Source organism: Phyllostomus discolor, chromosome 9, assembly GCF_004126475.2.
Source record: "Phyllostomus discolor isolate MPI-MPIP mPhyDis1 chromosome 9, mPhyDis1.pri.v3, whole genome shotgun sequence".
Classification (NCBI taxonomy): Eukaryota; Metazoa; Chordata; class Mammalia; order Chiroptera; family Phyllostomidae; genus Phyllostomus; species Phyllostomus discolor.
The window spans coordinates 53,374,881-53,390,574 of NC_040911.2; the positions used below are offsets into that span (position 1 = coordinate 53,374,881).

The window sequence follows — 15,694 nt, forward strand, 5'->3', positions numbered from 1 at the left end:
AATTATACATCCAGAAAATGTCATTAGACAATTCCATAAAGTGTATATACTAGGACCTCCTGTGAAGAAAAAAATCAATTCTTAAAGAAAACAATACATAATAAAGAACGATATAATTAAATAACAAAAGATACAAAGAGAAACAAGACAGCATCGATTACACAGGTTAAAAAAAATCCTTTTAGAACTTTTGTAAAGAAACACCTCTAATCCTGTCTTCCCCAAGAATAAGTACATTTTAATTGTCTTTTTGCTTCATCTTTTTTTTTTTAAAAATCCTCACCCAAGGATATGTTTTATTGATTTGAGAGAGAGAGAGAAACATCGATGTGATAGAGCAGCATCAATCGGTTGCATCTTGTACACATCATGACCAGGGATTGCACTCACAACCTAGGTATATGCCCTGACCGGGGATTGAACTGGCAACTTAGGTAAGTGTCCTGAGAGGGAATGGAACCCACAACCTTTTGGTGTACAAAGGATGCTCCTAGCCAACTGATCCACTGACCAGGGCCCATCATCTTTTAATTTAAATAATAAACATTTTCCAAGGTGTAAGCTTCAAATACAAAACTATCATATTACTAATATTTTAATATCAAGCTAGTAAATATAACCAAACACTGAAAATCAGTGGACTTTTGCAAAGTATAAAATAATTCTAATCCCATTAGGAGAGTTTACTAAAATGTCAAAGTGGTCTACAATGTGCTGTCTCATTGCCCTCATGACAAAGAGTTTGGTCACATCCAGACCAGTACAAGAAAAGCCCACACACAGTGGGTTCAAAGGAACATGAACAGATTGGTACCTGCTGGGCTCTGCTAGAGGCAGAAACAAACTGAAAATCACTGGGAAGCTGATTCTATGTATATTCCTCCTAAAAAAATAGTGTGAATAATGTAACTTACCTGAAAAGAAAGTAATGAAATTTAACTAGAAAAGAAATTCTATGTTTTATAATATCAGAAGGCTAGGCCTACAAAATTCACTTTTTGTAGTTTCTTTTATTTTTTTGTTGTTCAAGTATGGTTGTCTACACAAAATTAACCTAAAAAAAATTATTTTACGTTGGTAAGAACACCTAACATAAGATCTACCCTCTTAACAAAATTTTAAGTGTACAACAAACTAACTTCTGATCAGAATAAAAGATATAACACTGACATTTATCAGACATAATTAAGTGTACAATTTGTCCTATTTTGTGTCCGTAACAGATATTAGCCAGGCTTTGACAAAATTATCTTACTAATTTTCCACTAAAATCATACACATAAAAAATCAAGATATCTTCTTACATTTATAAACACTTTAAGAAATATTAAAAGAGCTCGTGCTGCTGCCAAATTTCTGAAATATAATTTTCTTTCTGTGCTTTCCTAAATGTTGATCAGAGATGTATACAGTGATTGAGAGCATGAGCTTTAAAATCAGATTCTGACTTATTCTGGAAAAAGTTATTTTGACTTCATCTGTTTTTTCATTAATAAAATGGGAATAATTGCACTATCTGCTTCATATGATTGCTGTGAGGATTAAATGAAATACAGTTAAAAATTTAGCAATGCCTGATGCACGCCGAAAGCAAATGTTAGCTATTATTATTAAAATGTGAAAAAGTTACAAAAAGTAGTCATTCTCTATCAGTTAAAGACATTAAAGCATTTAAAAAACTATTTAGGTGTTCCACTAGTACAATTAAAATTAACATTCTGATATAACAGGGAAGGTGATCAACCAAACAAAAACTTACTTTATGGCTGCATAATAAAATGTTCCAAACCAAACACCAGAAGTTATTAGATGTACTGGAATCAAAACTTTTCCATATTGTCTAAATGTTTTCTTAAATCGTTGATAAAGACTAATAGATTTGTCTTGTAAAGGATCAGGTTCTTCTTTCTTTTCTGAAGGAGTTCCTGGAGATGTAGCATTAGATGACACAACCCTCTTGGAGAAAATATCTTGCTCCCACTGTTTAAGGTGAGTAAACCCCAGTTGGGGTAAATGAGCATTGAGTGGCTTCCTTCCCTTTGCAGTGCACTGGGCAGCAGATAAGTGCAGCCATTGTTTTTGAGGACCCTGCACCAAAACTACTCTGGATTCAGCTCTATACAAAAGTAATGGTCCCTTTATATATTGACAGTGTCCAAAAAGACCAGTTTTATGTGCTTCCATGCATGTCCTATGTGCCCGTCGGAATACAGTCCTTGGTACATTCCATTGCATTTTGAAGAATGGTGACAGAGGATGGATTTCAGCTTCTATAGAGAATAGATTAAAAAATTAGATTATACAGATTTCCATTTTAAACTAATCTATTTAAAAGTAAATCATTAAGTATTAGGAAGTAAAAAGATAGACAATGCTACCAAATCCACGAAAGTAATGTTAAGATATATAGTTGTAACATGACACAGTTTTAAAATCTCAAACACATCATTTAAATATGATAAACTGTCTAAAAGACACCATGGAGGGTAATGTTTTGAGGACATTTTATTACTACAAAATGTATATTTGTAGAGGGCTCTGTTACACTACAAGGAAGCAGTGTAGTATAATGGAAAAAAGGCAAAGGACTTGAACAGACACTTCTCCAAGGAGGACCTAATAGAGGGCCATATACTTATGAAAGGATGCTCAGCATCACCAGTCATCAGAGAGATGCAAATTAAAACCACAATGAGATACCACTTCACACGAGTCAGAATGGCCATCGTAAACAAATCAACAAACAACAAATGCTGGTGAGGTTATGGAGAAAAGGGAACCCTAGAGCACTGTTGGTGGGAATGCAGATTCACGCAGCCACTGTGGAAAACAGTATGGAATCTCCTCAAAAAACTAAAAATGGAACTGCCTTTTGACCAAGCAATTCCACTGCTGGGATTATACCCTAAGAATCCTGAAACACCAATTCAAAAGAAACTATGCACCCCAATGTTCATAGCAGCCTTATTTACAATAGCCAAGTGCTGGAAACAGTCTAAGTGCCCATCAGTAAATGAGTGGATCAAAATACTGCGGCACATTTACACAATGGAATACTATACAGCAGAAAGAAAACCTACCCTTTGCAACAGCACAGATGGAACTGAAGAGTATTATGCTAAGTTAAATATGCCAGGCGGTGAAAGACAAATACCATGTGATCTCACCTATAAGTGGAACCTAATCTACACAACAAACAAGCAAGTCAAACAGAACCAGAGACATGGAATAGAGAACAAAGTAACAGTGACCAGAGAGGAGGGGGTAGGACAATGGGGGAAAGAAAGGGAAGGGTCAAGTCAAGGACTATGTATAAAGGACCCATGAACAAAGACAAGGGGAGAGGGGTAGGACTGAATGTGGGGGGGGGTGGGTAGGGCAGGGGAGAGTAATGAGGGAGAAATGGCGGCAACTGTGATTGAACAACAATCAAAAATAAATAAAATATATTTATTTAAACAAAAAGATCTGGAAGCTAAAGGCCTGGGCCCTAACGTTGGGACATAATTCATGCAATTCCTTCCTTTTAGAGAACAAGCCCAAGTCCACTAGTAAAATGATGATTACTTCACCAGTTGTTATAGGAATTATATGAAATTTCTTATGTAAAAGTGCTTTTATAAACTAACAAGCATATCACTGTTAGCTATCACAAATATTAAGGTTTGATGAATAGTTGATATTAGTATCATTTATTCTACAATGCCTTTAGACTAAGTGATATTAAAACTGTAAATCACATGTTATTGGCTGGTGAGAAGAGATGGATTTTTCCAGATATCTATAACTTTTTGTCAGAAAAAGTTATAATGTAATTTTAAAAGAACATGGACTTTGGAATAAGATGGACCCAACTGAGTTAATAGTGGTATTATTTTGAGCAAATTACTTGGCCTCTTCAGATATGTTTCCCCAATGATAAAAGAGAATTATAGTATGTATTACCACAATATATAGAAAATCAGTTCCCTTCTCTCAGCATCATGTAATATCACCTGATCTTCAGTCTATACCCCCATCCCACACCTGCTAACTTACTATTTTAATACACTGAAAATCGATGATCTTACTTTTTAAACTGTATAGGAAATAAGAATCACAAGACTTGAGTTAGCATCCCAGTAAATCAGCATTCCAGTAAATACAGATACCCTACTCCATTTTACATGAATATTTGTTATATGGGTGCAAAGTTGACTGTCATCATATAAAACATTCACTAGTGAATTTTTCCTGTATGAAACTAATTCCCTGACTCATCTCTAATAATTAACATCAGCTCCTATAAGGTTCTCATAAATAATCCAACAATACAAACAATGCAAATAAATTTTGAAATGAAACCACAAATCTCTCAATACAAATAGGCTCTCAGGAAGCATGTAAAGGCGATACTAGAAACTGCTACAATCAAAAGTAAAGTCAATACCAAGTCACAATCTGAAGCATCAGACCAGTTAACAACCAAAGAGAAAAGCTATGGGGATACAGACAGGTATCTCAAATAAAGAATGATTCAATTATTAAAAGACTAAGAAAAGATCACTGAGAAAAATGATTAAACCCATTATTATTTTTACAAAACTGAATTCCTATTTGTACTGAAAGTCAAACACTGAGTAAAGGATATATTACTGTACTCTTCTATGATCTTTCTCATATCTATCAATCTGTGTATGGCTATGCCATGTGAAAAGCATCAACTGGTTTTTTATTCTAAAAATTAGCTCAGTGGAATAGAATTATAACCTAAAACCTTCCAATATAAAGTTTAGCTTCATTTTTCACACAAAAAATTCCTTTCTCACTTTTTATTATGAATTCTTGGTCTCTATTTTAGCTGGATTTATTTTGAGGCTTTTCTACAGCAATATTATTTTTAAATGTGGCTTTAGTGCAGGTGTTTTCTGAATTCAAAAGACTCTTTTCCTTTTAAAGCTATTTCCTTTACAGGGCAGCTTTCCAGGAGCCAAAGCTCCCAGAAGTTTAACTTTCATATAACTAGATTACTATGTATTTGTATGTGTGAATAAAAGAAAGGAAAAGGGATTAAAATTTTAAAAAATCCATAAAGCCTCTTTCCAACCTTTTAGTTCATACCCTCTCTCCTGGTGTTCCTAGCTACCACCTCCCAGTTGCAAAATTTATTTTTATCCTCTCCACTTACTGCTTGTTTTTAAGAACATCTTTACCACATACTATACGATTCACTCATTTAAGGTATAGAATTCAAACTCACAGCTGTACAACTGTTACCATGATCTAAGTTTGGAACATTTTCATCCCCCCCACCCCCAAAAAAACCCATATTCACTATTCCCTCACACTCCAAGCTCCAGGCAACCACTAATCTACTTCCTGTCTTTCTGTCTATTTTTTTAACTTTTTTTAAATAACATGCTGGGTTTTTTTTAAAGATTTTATTTATTTATTTTTAGAGAGGGAAGGGAGGAATAAAGAGAGAGATAAACATCAATGTGCGGTTGCTGGGGGTCATGGTCTGCAACTCAGGTATGTACCCTGACTGGGAATCGAACCTGCGACACTTTCGGTTCACAGCCTGCGCTCAATCTACTGAGCTACGCCAGCCAGGGCTTGTCTTTCTATATTTGTCTATTTTGTACATTTCATGTAAATGGAATCACAGTATGTGATCTTTTGTGACTGGTTTCTTTCACTTAGTATAATGTCTTCAAGGGTCATCCCTGTAATACATCTTGGGTTATGACCCACCTTTGTTCCCTGAGAAAACTGGGCTAGTGGCTTCTAAAATGGGCTAAGTGTTATAATCATAGAGAGGCAGGGATGTTGCAGGGAGTGGAGGTGGTTTGAAAATACAGATTACTGGTCTCCATGTAGGCCTAATAAAGCAGAATTTCCTGTGCCAGGTCAAACTGACATGAATTTAGGGGTCATTTCTCTAGATGCAGCAAATTGCTTCAGTGCCAGAGGCAGCATGGTGGCAGTGATATCATCCATCACCATCACAATAATGATAAGATGTTTTGAGCCCCCTACTATGTGAGACAGGTGCTTTGTAAACATTTCATATGTATTAACTCATATTATTCTTATAACAATACTATGAAGGTGGGGCTACTGTCAATGTTTTATATTTGAGGACATTGAAGCAAAGACAGAGTAAATAATTTGTCCAATGTTACTCAACTGGTGAGTGGAGAAGTCATGGTTCAAACTCAGTTTGATCTCAGGCCCATGCTCAGGCACTAAGCTAAATGTCCACTTTTAGAGATAGTGCCAATTTTGAGTAGGCCAAGAAACACAGGGAAAGCTCCCTAAGAAAACACGGGACCCAAGAAACGAGTCTTAAATTTTAAATTAAAAACTAAGTTAAAATTGAATTATTTAAATTAAAATGGCAATATATGGGTAATGGCTACCACATTGGACTGAAGCTGTAGACTTCCAAAGGTAGTCGATAACAGTACTTTTGGGATACACAATAAGAATCATTAGATTTCAGGGAACAAACCTACTTCAGATGAGTCCAAGTAAAGGGCAGGTACAAACTGAGTAGTATCATAAACATTCTGGAATGAACAGGCTTCAAGAATAACAAAAACCAAAGCAAGGTAGGAATCATCTTCTCTCACAGCTAGCGCATGTGAGTAGCGCATCTGCTCAAAATGGCCTCAACTAACAGATAGCTTCCACTTCAGGATTTCACTAGTCTTTACAATCAAAAGATAAAAGTTTTTTGGTTGTTGGTCAATGATGGAGGTGCCATTCCCCCTAAATACTACCCAAATCAAACCAGCAACATCTGAACAAGTGGATGAACAGACCTGAAGAAGTTGTGAACTAACAGGCCCCTATAGTTTTTCTGATACAACTGGAAATTCTAGAGAGTGATGACCAACTTAATCTTAAATTTTTCTAATGAAGCACTAATTTCAGTAATAAATTTAAAAATCATGAGAATTGGCTTATCTCTTACATAAAAGTTACCTGTTATTTTCTTGTCCCAGCAGCATGAAGTTTTCATGCCTCTAGATGGAAGGCAGTGCTCTAAATTGCTTATACATTCAAGTTATAGAAATAGATGATGAAATACAGCACTGGACCCAAGTGAAGTGAGGATTCCACTGCTGCTGTGGCTATGTATGCACATTTTAGAATTATGTCACTAAAACCTTTAACATTCCAAGTAGTTGGAACATGATTAATGGTACCTAATTCTAAGTACCGGGCAGAGCAAAAGTAGGTGTACAGTTGTGAGTACAAAAAACACAATTTATTCTTTTATTATTGTTATTTTCCATATGAACAACTATACACCTACTTTTATCCTACCCTACCCCGTACAAAGCCTTCCCTATATGGCAAGGACATCATGAATAATTTCTAAAGTCTGATTCTGTCATGACATAATTTTAACAGACATCTTGGAATCTGAGAGGTCACATGGTCTCAGAAAACAATATAAACTATGTAACCTTTGGACCAGTTAATTAGTTAGCCTCCTCCTGTGCCTTGGTTTCCAATTTGTAAAATGGGGTTAATATTAGTACCTCCTTCATAGGGTTGTTGTGGGATAAAATAAAAGAAGCCTCTCATGTAGCAGTCTTGAGTCAGAGAGAGAAGTAGGGTAAAAACACAATGTCCAGTAGTGAAGGAATAAAGAAGAAATAGTAACCCAAAAAACAAAACAACAACAAAAAAGTCTGAATTAAAGGAATGGAGAAGAGGGTAGAATGGATCAGAACAAATGTCAGTGAGAAAACACAAATATTAGAATGCTGTTAGAATTCTCCCATCTAAGTACTAACCAGGCCTGAACCTGCTTAGCTTCCGAGATCAGACAAGATAAGGCATGTTCAGGATGGTATGACCGTAGATTGCTGTTGGAATTCTGAGGCAGCTATATCCTGAAATCAAGTTCCATTCGGCCAAATGAGTTGTTAGTTCATGAGATGTTTTTCTTTCATCTATATCCTTACCAAGCCCATGCTGCTCAAGATTATATAGGCATGATTCTGTTCCTTACACATTCAAGCAGCCCTCGAAATACAATTCAGTGTACAAAGAACTAATTTATACTCAATTCTTATATAGAAATTTAAAAATGTTGACTAAAAAGTTAGAAAGGTAGAACAACAAATTTCAACAGAAAGATTTGGTTCTCTGTTGTGTGACTTCAAATGCCACATTTGTCAAACAAAACCTTATTTGGAAGTCAACAAAATATAAATAAAAGTTGCTCAGGTTAAAGCAGGAGTGAGAGAAATTGAGCCCCCTGGCTTGCCTCCACTGTCTCCAGCCCCTGAGGCACAGCCACAGAAGAGCTGATTAAAAACAAAAAATCACAAAGTGGATGAATTGTCTGTATACAATGGTCCTATTTCATCTAACTGACATTTTCTTGTAAGTCATAGCACAGGCACTATTCCTTTTGAATCCCACAAGCTAGATAAGAAACACAACTGAAAATGTATTAGGTATTGGGATTTTGGGGTTTTCTTTTATTCTCCTCCCCACGCCCCCCCATACACTCTATGTTTCTGGAGGGCAAGGAGTCTCTTGTAATTCTTAGTAGTTACAGGGACTATGTAAAACCTGGCATCTAGTGGATGCACAATAAAACTCAGTTTGGTGAATGTCAACGACTTGTTTTTAAAAGACTGATTTTATTTCTAATAAATGACTTCTGAAATCAATGTAGCATCTTCAGCTTGGAAAGGTTTGGGCATGAAATATACAATGAATACTGTTTTTAAAGGGAATTTAAAATAACTATAATTAATATAGGGTAGAGCAGGGCAGTTTATAGTTGTATATAAAACAGTTTATTCTTATATTATTTTATTACTTATAGGATTGTTTTCCAAATGAACAATTGTAAACCTACTTTTTCTCCACCCTGTATTTAAAAGCTCGAATGGAAAAGTAAACAACATGCAATGTACACAGAATGGCAATTCTAAGAAAGAATCAAAAAGAAATGCTAGCTACAAAGCAAAAACATTGTAACAGAAATGAAGAATGTCTTCAATGGACTCATGGCAGACTCAGACCTGAAACAGCCAAGGAAAGAATCAGTGAGCCTGAAGGGAGGTCAACAGAAATGTCCCAAACTGAAATGCAAAGAGGAAAAAAAGACTGCAAAACAGGGATATATCCAATCACTACGGGACAATTTTAAAATGTGTAACATACATATAGTTAGGAATGCCAGAAGATGAATAAGCAGAAGAAATATTTGAAGTAATACGAAGTTTGAGAATTTTCCAATATTACTAACAAATACTGAACCACAGGTCGAGGAAGCTGAGAGAACACCAAACAGGATAAATATCTAAAATTCATATCTAGGCATATCACATTCAAGCTGCAAAAACCAAAAAACAATGACAAAGAAAATCTTGAAAGAAGCTAGAGGGAAAAAAAACACCTTACCTATTAGAACAACAATTAAACTTGGAAACAACTTGTTATCAGAAACTAGGGAAAAAAAAAGAATGAAGTGATTATTTAAAGTTTAAAGAAAAACCATCAAACTAGAATTCTATATCCAGCAAAATTCTCTGTCAAAATTGGAAGAGAAATAAAGACCTAATCAAGACCCAATAATTTGACTTATCAGACAAACAAAAAATTGGGGGGATCCATTACCCACAGACTAGCCCTTCAAAAAAGAAATAATAAAGAAACTTAGATCCTTACCAAACCCACACTGCTCAAGGAAGAAGAAATCAATAAAGGCAAAATAAAAATCTTTTTATTCTTAATTTATCTAATTTAAAAATAACTTTTTAAAGTAATAATAGTAACAATGAATTAGATGATTAATAGCATGTGACTAAAATGAAAGACAAGGTTGTCACAAATAACAGGAGGGAGGAATTGAGAAAACTAAGATAAGGTACTTACAACTACACATGTAGTAGAACAGTGTTATTTGAAAGTGGACTTAGATTACATAAAAATGTGTATATGAACTCTAGGAAACTACCAAATTATTTACTTTAAAAGTATAATCAGTATACTGAAAGAGATAAAATAGGACCATATAAAATTCTGTGAATACCTAAGGCTCCGCCCTTTATAATGTAACAGGTGCGCTGAGACAAAGAACTATGGCACAAATGAAAGAATAGATCAAACTCCAGAAGAAAAAAAAACCTGTCAGATGAAGAATTCCAAACACTGGTAATCATGACACTCACAGAGATGACTGAGTTCAGTTGCACAATGAAGGAAGAAATGAAGGCTATATAAAGGGAAATAAGGCAAAATATACAGGGAACCAACAGTGAAGGGAAGGAAACCGGGACTCAAATCAATGATCTGGAAAAGAAGGAAGAAATAAACATCCAAACAGAACAGAATGAAGAAACAAAAATTCAAAAAAAAAAAAAAATGAAGAGAGGCTTAGGAAACTCTGGGACAACTTTAAACGCTCCAACATCCAAATCATAGGAGATGCCAAAAGGAGAAGAGGAAGAGCAAGAAATTGAAAACTTATTTGAACAATAAGTTCAAATAAGTTCAAATAATAAAGGAAAACTTCCTTAATCTGACCAAGGAAATAGACTTCCAGTAAGTCCAGGAAGCCCAGCAAGTCCCAAAGAAACTGGACTCAAGGAGGAACACACCAAAACACATCATAATTAAGTTTCCCAAGATTAAATATAAGGAGAAAATCTTAAAAGCAGCAAGGAGACAGGAGATGAGTACAAAGTACAAAGGAGTGCCCATATGACTATCAGCTAATTTCTCAAAAGAAACCTTACAGACAAGACAGGGCTGGAAACAAGTATTCAAAGTCATGAAAAGGCAAGGACCCACATCCAAGATCACTCTATCCAGCAAAGCTATCATTCAGAATGGAAGGGCAGATAAAGTGCTTCCCAGACAAGGTCAAGTTAAAGGAGTCCAACATTACAAAGCCCTTATTATATGAAATGTTAAAGGGACTTACCTAAGAAAAAGAGGACCAAAAACTATGAACAGTAAAATGAGAAAAAACTCACAACTATCAACAACTGAACCTAAAAAACAAAAACTAAGCAAACACTTAGAACAGGAAAACAATCACAGAAATAGGGATCACATGGAGGGTTATCAGTGGGGAGGGGGCAGGGTGGAATGAGAGGGAAAAGGTACAGGGAATAAGAAGCATAATTGGTAGGCATAAAATAGACAGGGGGAGATTAAGAACAGTACCGGAAATAGAGAAGCCAAAGAACTTTTATGTACAACCCATGAACATGAACTAAGGGGAAGGGGAGTGCTGAAGGGTGGTGAGAGTACAGGGTGGAGAGGGGATAAAGGGGACAAAAAAACTGGGACAACTGTAATAGCATAATCAATAAAATATACTTAAAAATTCTCAATTAACACTAGGGATGGCTGAAAAGGGAGGGGCAAAGACAACTAAACCATTTACAAACATAGCAGATATTAATCCAAAAATGTGCTAATAACTTCAAAAGTGAATGATCTAGCCCTGGCTGGTGTAGCTCAGTGGATTCAGTATGGACTGCAAACCAAAGGGTCGCTGGTTCGATTCCTAGTCAGGGCACATGCCTAGGTTGCAGGCCAGGTCTCAAGTGGGGGGCCACACGAGAGGTAACCATACATTGATGTTTCTCTCCTTCTTTTTCTCCCTCCCTTCTCCCTCTCTAAAAATAAATAAATAAAATCTTAAAAAGTGAATGATCTAAACATGCCAATTAAAAGACAGGCTGTCAGAGTGGCTTTTTTAAAAAATAAGGCCAAGTACATATGTTTCCTAAAAAACACCCGTTTCAAATCTAAAGACTCGTAAGTTGCAAGTCAAGGGACAGGGAAAGAAATATACCACACTAACATTAATAAAAAAAAAAAAAGGTGGAGTATTAGCTTTTTATTAGCTTCAGACAAAGCAGACTTCAGAAATTCCTTGATTGTCAGTGAAAAAGAGGGGTATTTCACAATAAGAAGTAAAGACAGTATAAAGAAAATATAAAAGCCCCAAACATGTATACACCTAACAAGAGAGGATCAAAATACTGAGGCAATAACTGACAGAACTGAAAGGAGAGGTGGTTATACCCACTATTATGACTGGAAACTTCAAAATCCCTGTCTCAGTACTTAACAGATCAAGCAACCATAAAATCAGTGAGGATATAGTTGAACTAAACAACACTGTTAATCAGTTTTACTTAATGGATGTTTATAGAATACTCTACTGAGTAACAGCACAATATACATTCTACTGCATACACAGCAGTCAACAAAATAGACCACAGTCTGGGTCATAAAATACACCTTAACAAATTTAAAAGAATAGAAATCATGCAATATATGTTCTCAGACTATAGTGAAATTAACCTAGAAATCATTAACAAAAAGATAGCTACAAAACCCCCAAATATCTTGAAATTAAACAACATACCTCTAAATAATTCACAGGTCAAAAAAGTCTAAAAAGAAACTTGAAGATATTTTGAAGTAAATGAAAATGACAATATAACTTGTCAAATTTTGTGAGATATAGCAAAGCACTGCTCACAGGAAAATTTATAGCATAGAATGCACACTTTTTTTCCCATTTCTTTTTTAAAAAATGTTTTATTGTCGCCCTGGCTAGTGTGGTTCAGTGGATTGAGCACCGGCCTGTGAACCAAAGGGTCACTGGTTTGATTCCCAGTCAGGGCACATGCCTGGGTTGCAGGTCAGGTACCCAGTAGGTGGTGTGCAAAAGGCAACTACACACTGATGCTTCTCTTCTTCTCTCCCTCCCTTCCCCCTCTCTAAAAATAAATAAGAAAACCTTAAAAAAATATTTTATTGTTTATGCGATTACAGTTGCCCCAATTTCCCCTGCTTCTCCCATTTCCACCCAGCGTGCCCCACATTTCCCTAGTCAATCCCCACACTGATGTCTGTGTCCATGGGTCCTTCAAATATGTTCTTTGACTAATCCCTTCACCTTCTTTCAGTCAGTCCCCACCTCTACCCTCCCCTCTTACAGCTGTCAGTCTGGTCCATGATTCAATGACTTTGGTTCTATTTTGTTCACCAGTTTATTTTGTTCATTAGATTCCTCTTTTAAGTGAGATCAAATAGTATTTGTCTTTCATAGACTGGCTTATTTCACTTAGCATAAGAGTCTTCAGTTCCATCCGTGCTGTCACAAAAGACAGGAATTCCTTCTTTCTTTCTGCTATGTAATATTCCATTGTCTAAATGTACCACAGTTTTTTATCCACTCATCTACTGAAGGGCACTTAGGCTGTTGCCACATCTTGGCTATTGTAAGTAGCACTTCTATGAACATAGGGGTACATAATTTCTTTTGAATTGGTGTTTCTGGATTCATCAGATATATTCCCAGCAGTGGAATTGCTGGGTTAAAAGGCAGCTCCATCTTTAGTTTTTTGAGGAGATTCCATACTGTTTTCCATAGTGGCTGTACCAGTCTGCATTCCCACCAACAGTGCTCTAGGGTTCCCTTTTCTCCACAACCTCACCAGCACTTGTTTGTTGATTAATTAATGATGGCCATTTTGGCAGGTGAGGTGATACCTCATTGTAGTTTTAATTTCCGTCTATGATGGCTAGTTATGTTGAGCACTTTTTCATATGTCTATGGGCCATCTGTATGTCCTCCCTGAAGAAATGTCTTATATAGGTTCTTTTCCCATTTTTAAACTGGACTGTTTTTCTTCCTGGTGTTGAGTTGTACAAGCTTTTTATGTATTTTGGAGATTAAACCCTTCTCTGACATATCACTAGCAAATATGTTCTCCCATGCAGGTGGTTTCCTTTCAATTTTTATGATAGTTTCTTCAGCCATGCAGAAGCTTTTTAGTTTGATTTAGTCATTTATTTATTTTTTCCTTTGTCTCCTTTGCCCTATGATATATATGGCCAAAAATATTGCTTCATGGGGTATCTGAAATTTTACTGCCTATGTTTTCCTCTAGGATTTTAAGGTATCATGACTTATATTTAAATCTTTTATCAATTTTGAGATTATTCTGGTGTATGTTGAAAGGTGGTAGCATTGTTTTGAATGTACATATTAGAAAAGAAAAATGCTCTAAATTCAATAAGCTAAGCTTCCACCTTTGAAAATGACCAAAGGAAGAGTAATCTAAACCTGAAGCAAGCAGAAAAAAATAATAATAAAATCAAAGTAAAAGCCAATGAAATTAAATGGAAAACAATATAACAAAACTAAAATATGGTTCTTTGAAACATACCAATAAAACTGATTAAATCTCTAGCCAGGCTAAACAAGAGAGAAAACACAAATTACTAATATCAGTAATGAAACAGGGATCATGACAATGGATACCATAACATTTAACAAAGTAATAAATGTACACCATGAACAACTCTATGCCCACAAATATGATAACTTAGATGAAATACACCAAATTGTTAAAGAAACATAAACTACCAAAACTCATACAAGGACAAACAGATGACCTGAATAGTCCTCTATCTATTAAAGAAATTGAAATAATTAATAATCTTTCAATAAAAGGAAAGGACCAGGCCCAGATGTTTCACTATAGAATTCTACCAAAAGGATACATACTACCAGTTCTCTACAATGTCTTCCAGAAAATGGAAGCATAAGGAAGATTTCCTAACTCATCCTATGAGGCCAGCATTACCATAATATCAAAACCAGATAAAATTATCCAAGATAGGGAAACTACAAGCCAGTATCTCTCATCAACATAGATGTATTAGCAAATTCAGCCCAAGAATGTTTAAAAAGAATTATATATCCCAACCAAGTGGGATTTAATCCAGATATGGAAGAGTTGTTCATATTTGAAGATCAAACACAAAAAGCTAAAAGACAATCATATGATCATCTGAATTGATACAGCAAAACTCTGATGAAACCTAACTCCTATACATGATTTTAAAAACTCTTAGCAAACTATGAGCACAAAGCACTTTCTTCAACCTGTTGAAGAATATCTACAACAAACTTATAGCTAGTCTGATACTTAATGGTACACTTTCCTCTTAAGACTGGGCACAAGGTAAGGATGCCCTCTCTCACAAGTCCTATTCAGTATTATACTGCAAGTCTTAGCCAGGACAATACAGGAAAAAAAGTATCAAAAGGAAAAAAAAAAGGCACATAGGTTGTAAAGGAAGAAGAAATAAAACTGCCTTTATTTGAAGATGGCATAACTGTCTATATAGAGTATTCCAAAGAATCTACAAAAAAACTCCTGGAAATAATAAGCAAGTATAGCAAAGTTACAGGATACAAAGTCAATATATAAAAGTCAATGAATAGCAATGAAACATAGGAATTTGAAGTTAAAACAATACCATTTATAAAAGTACCATCCCCAGCCCTGGTTGGTGTGGCTCAGTGGACTGAGTGCCAGCCTGTAAACCAAAGGGTTGTCAGTTCGATTCCCAGTCAGGGCACATGCCTGTACTGCAGGCCAGGCCCCCAGGAGGAGGCACTTGAGAGGCAACCACTGACATTCCTCTTCCTTCCCTTCTCTGAAATTAAGTAAAAGCTTTACAAAAAAAAAAAGTACCCCCCCCCCAACACAAAAGCCTTAGGTATAAATCTAACGAATACATATAGGATCTATATGAGAAAAACTATAAAACTCTGATGAAAGAGATCAAAGATTTAAATAAATGGGAAGACAGAAACAGGCACATAGGTTGATGGAACAGAATAGAGTCCAGAAGG

General features: G+C 35.6%; 1 protein-coding gene across 2 annotated transcripts in view; it reads right to left on the reverse strand.

The window, feature by feature from the left end:
* The window catches only part of FAM210A (family with sequence similarity 210 member A), a 39,123-nt gene that overhangs the window by 9,616 nt on the left and 13,813 nt on the right, over positions 1-15,694 (reverse strand). For both annotated transcript variants that reach the window (XM_028524779.2, XM_036009365.1), the window contains one exon: positions 1,760-2,270. In XM_028524779.2, coding sequence (XP_028380580.1) covers positions 1,760-2,235 — 476 coding nt within the window. In that variant the 5' untranslated portion in view covers positions 2,236-2,270. The remainder of the gene's footprint in view (positions 1-1,759; positions 2,271-15,694) is intronic.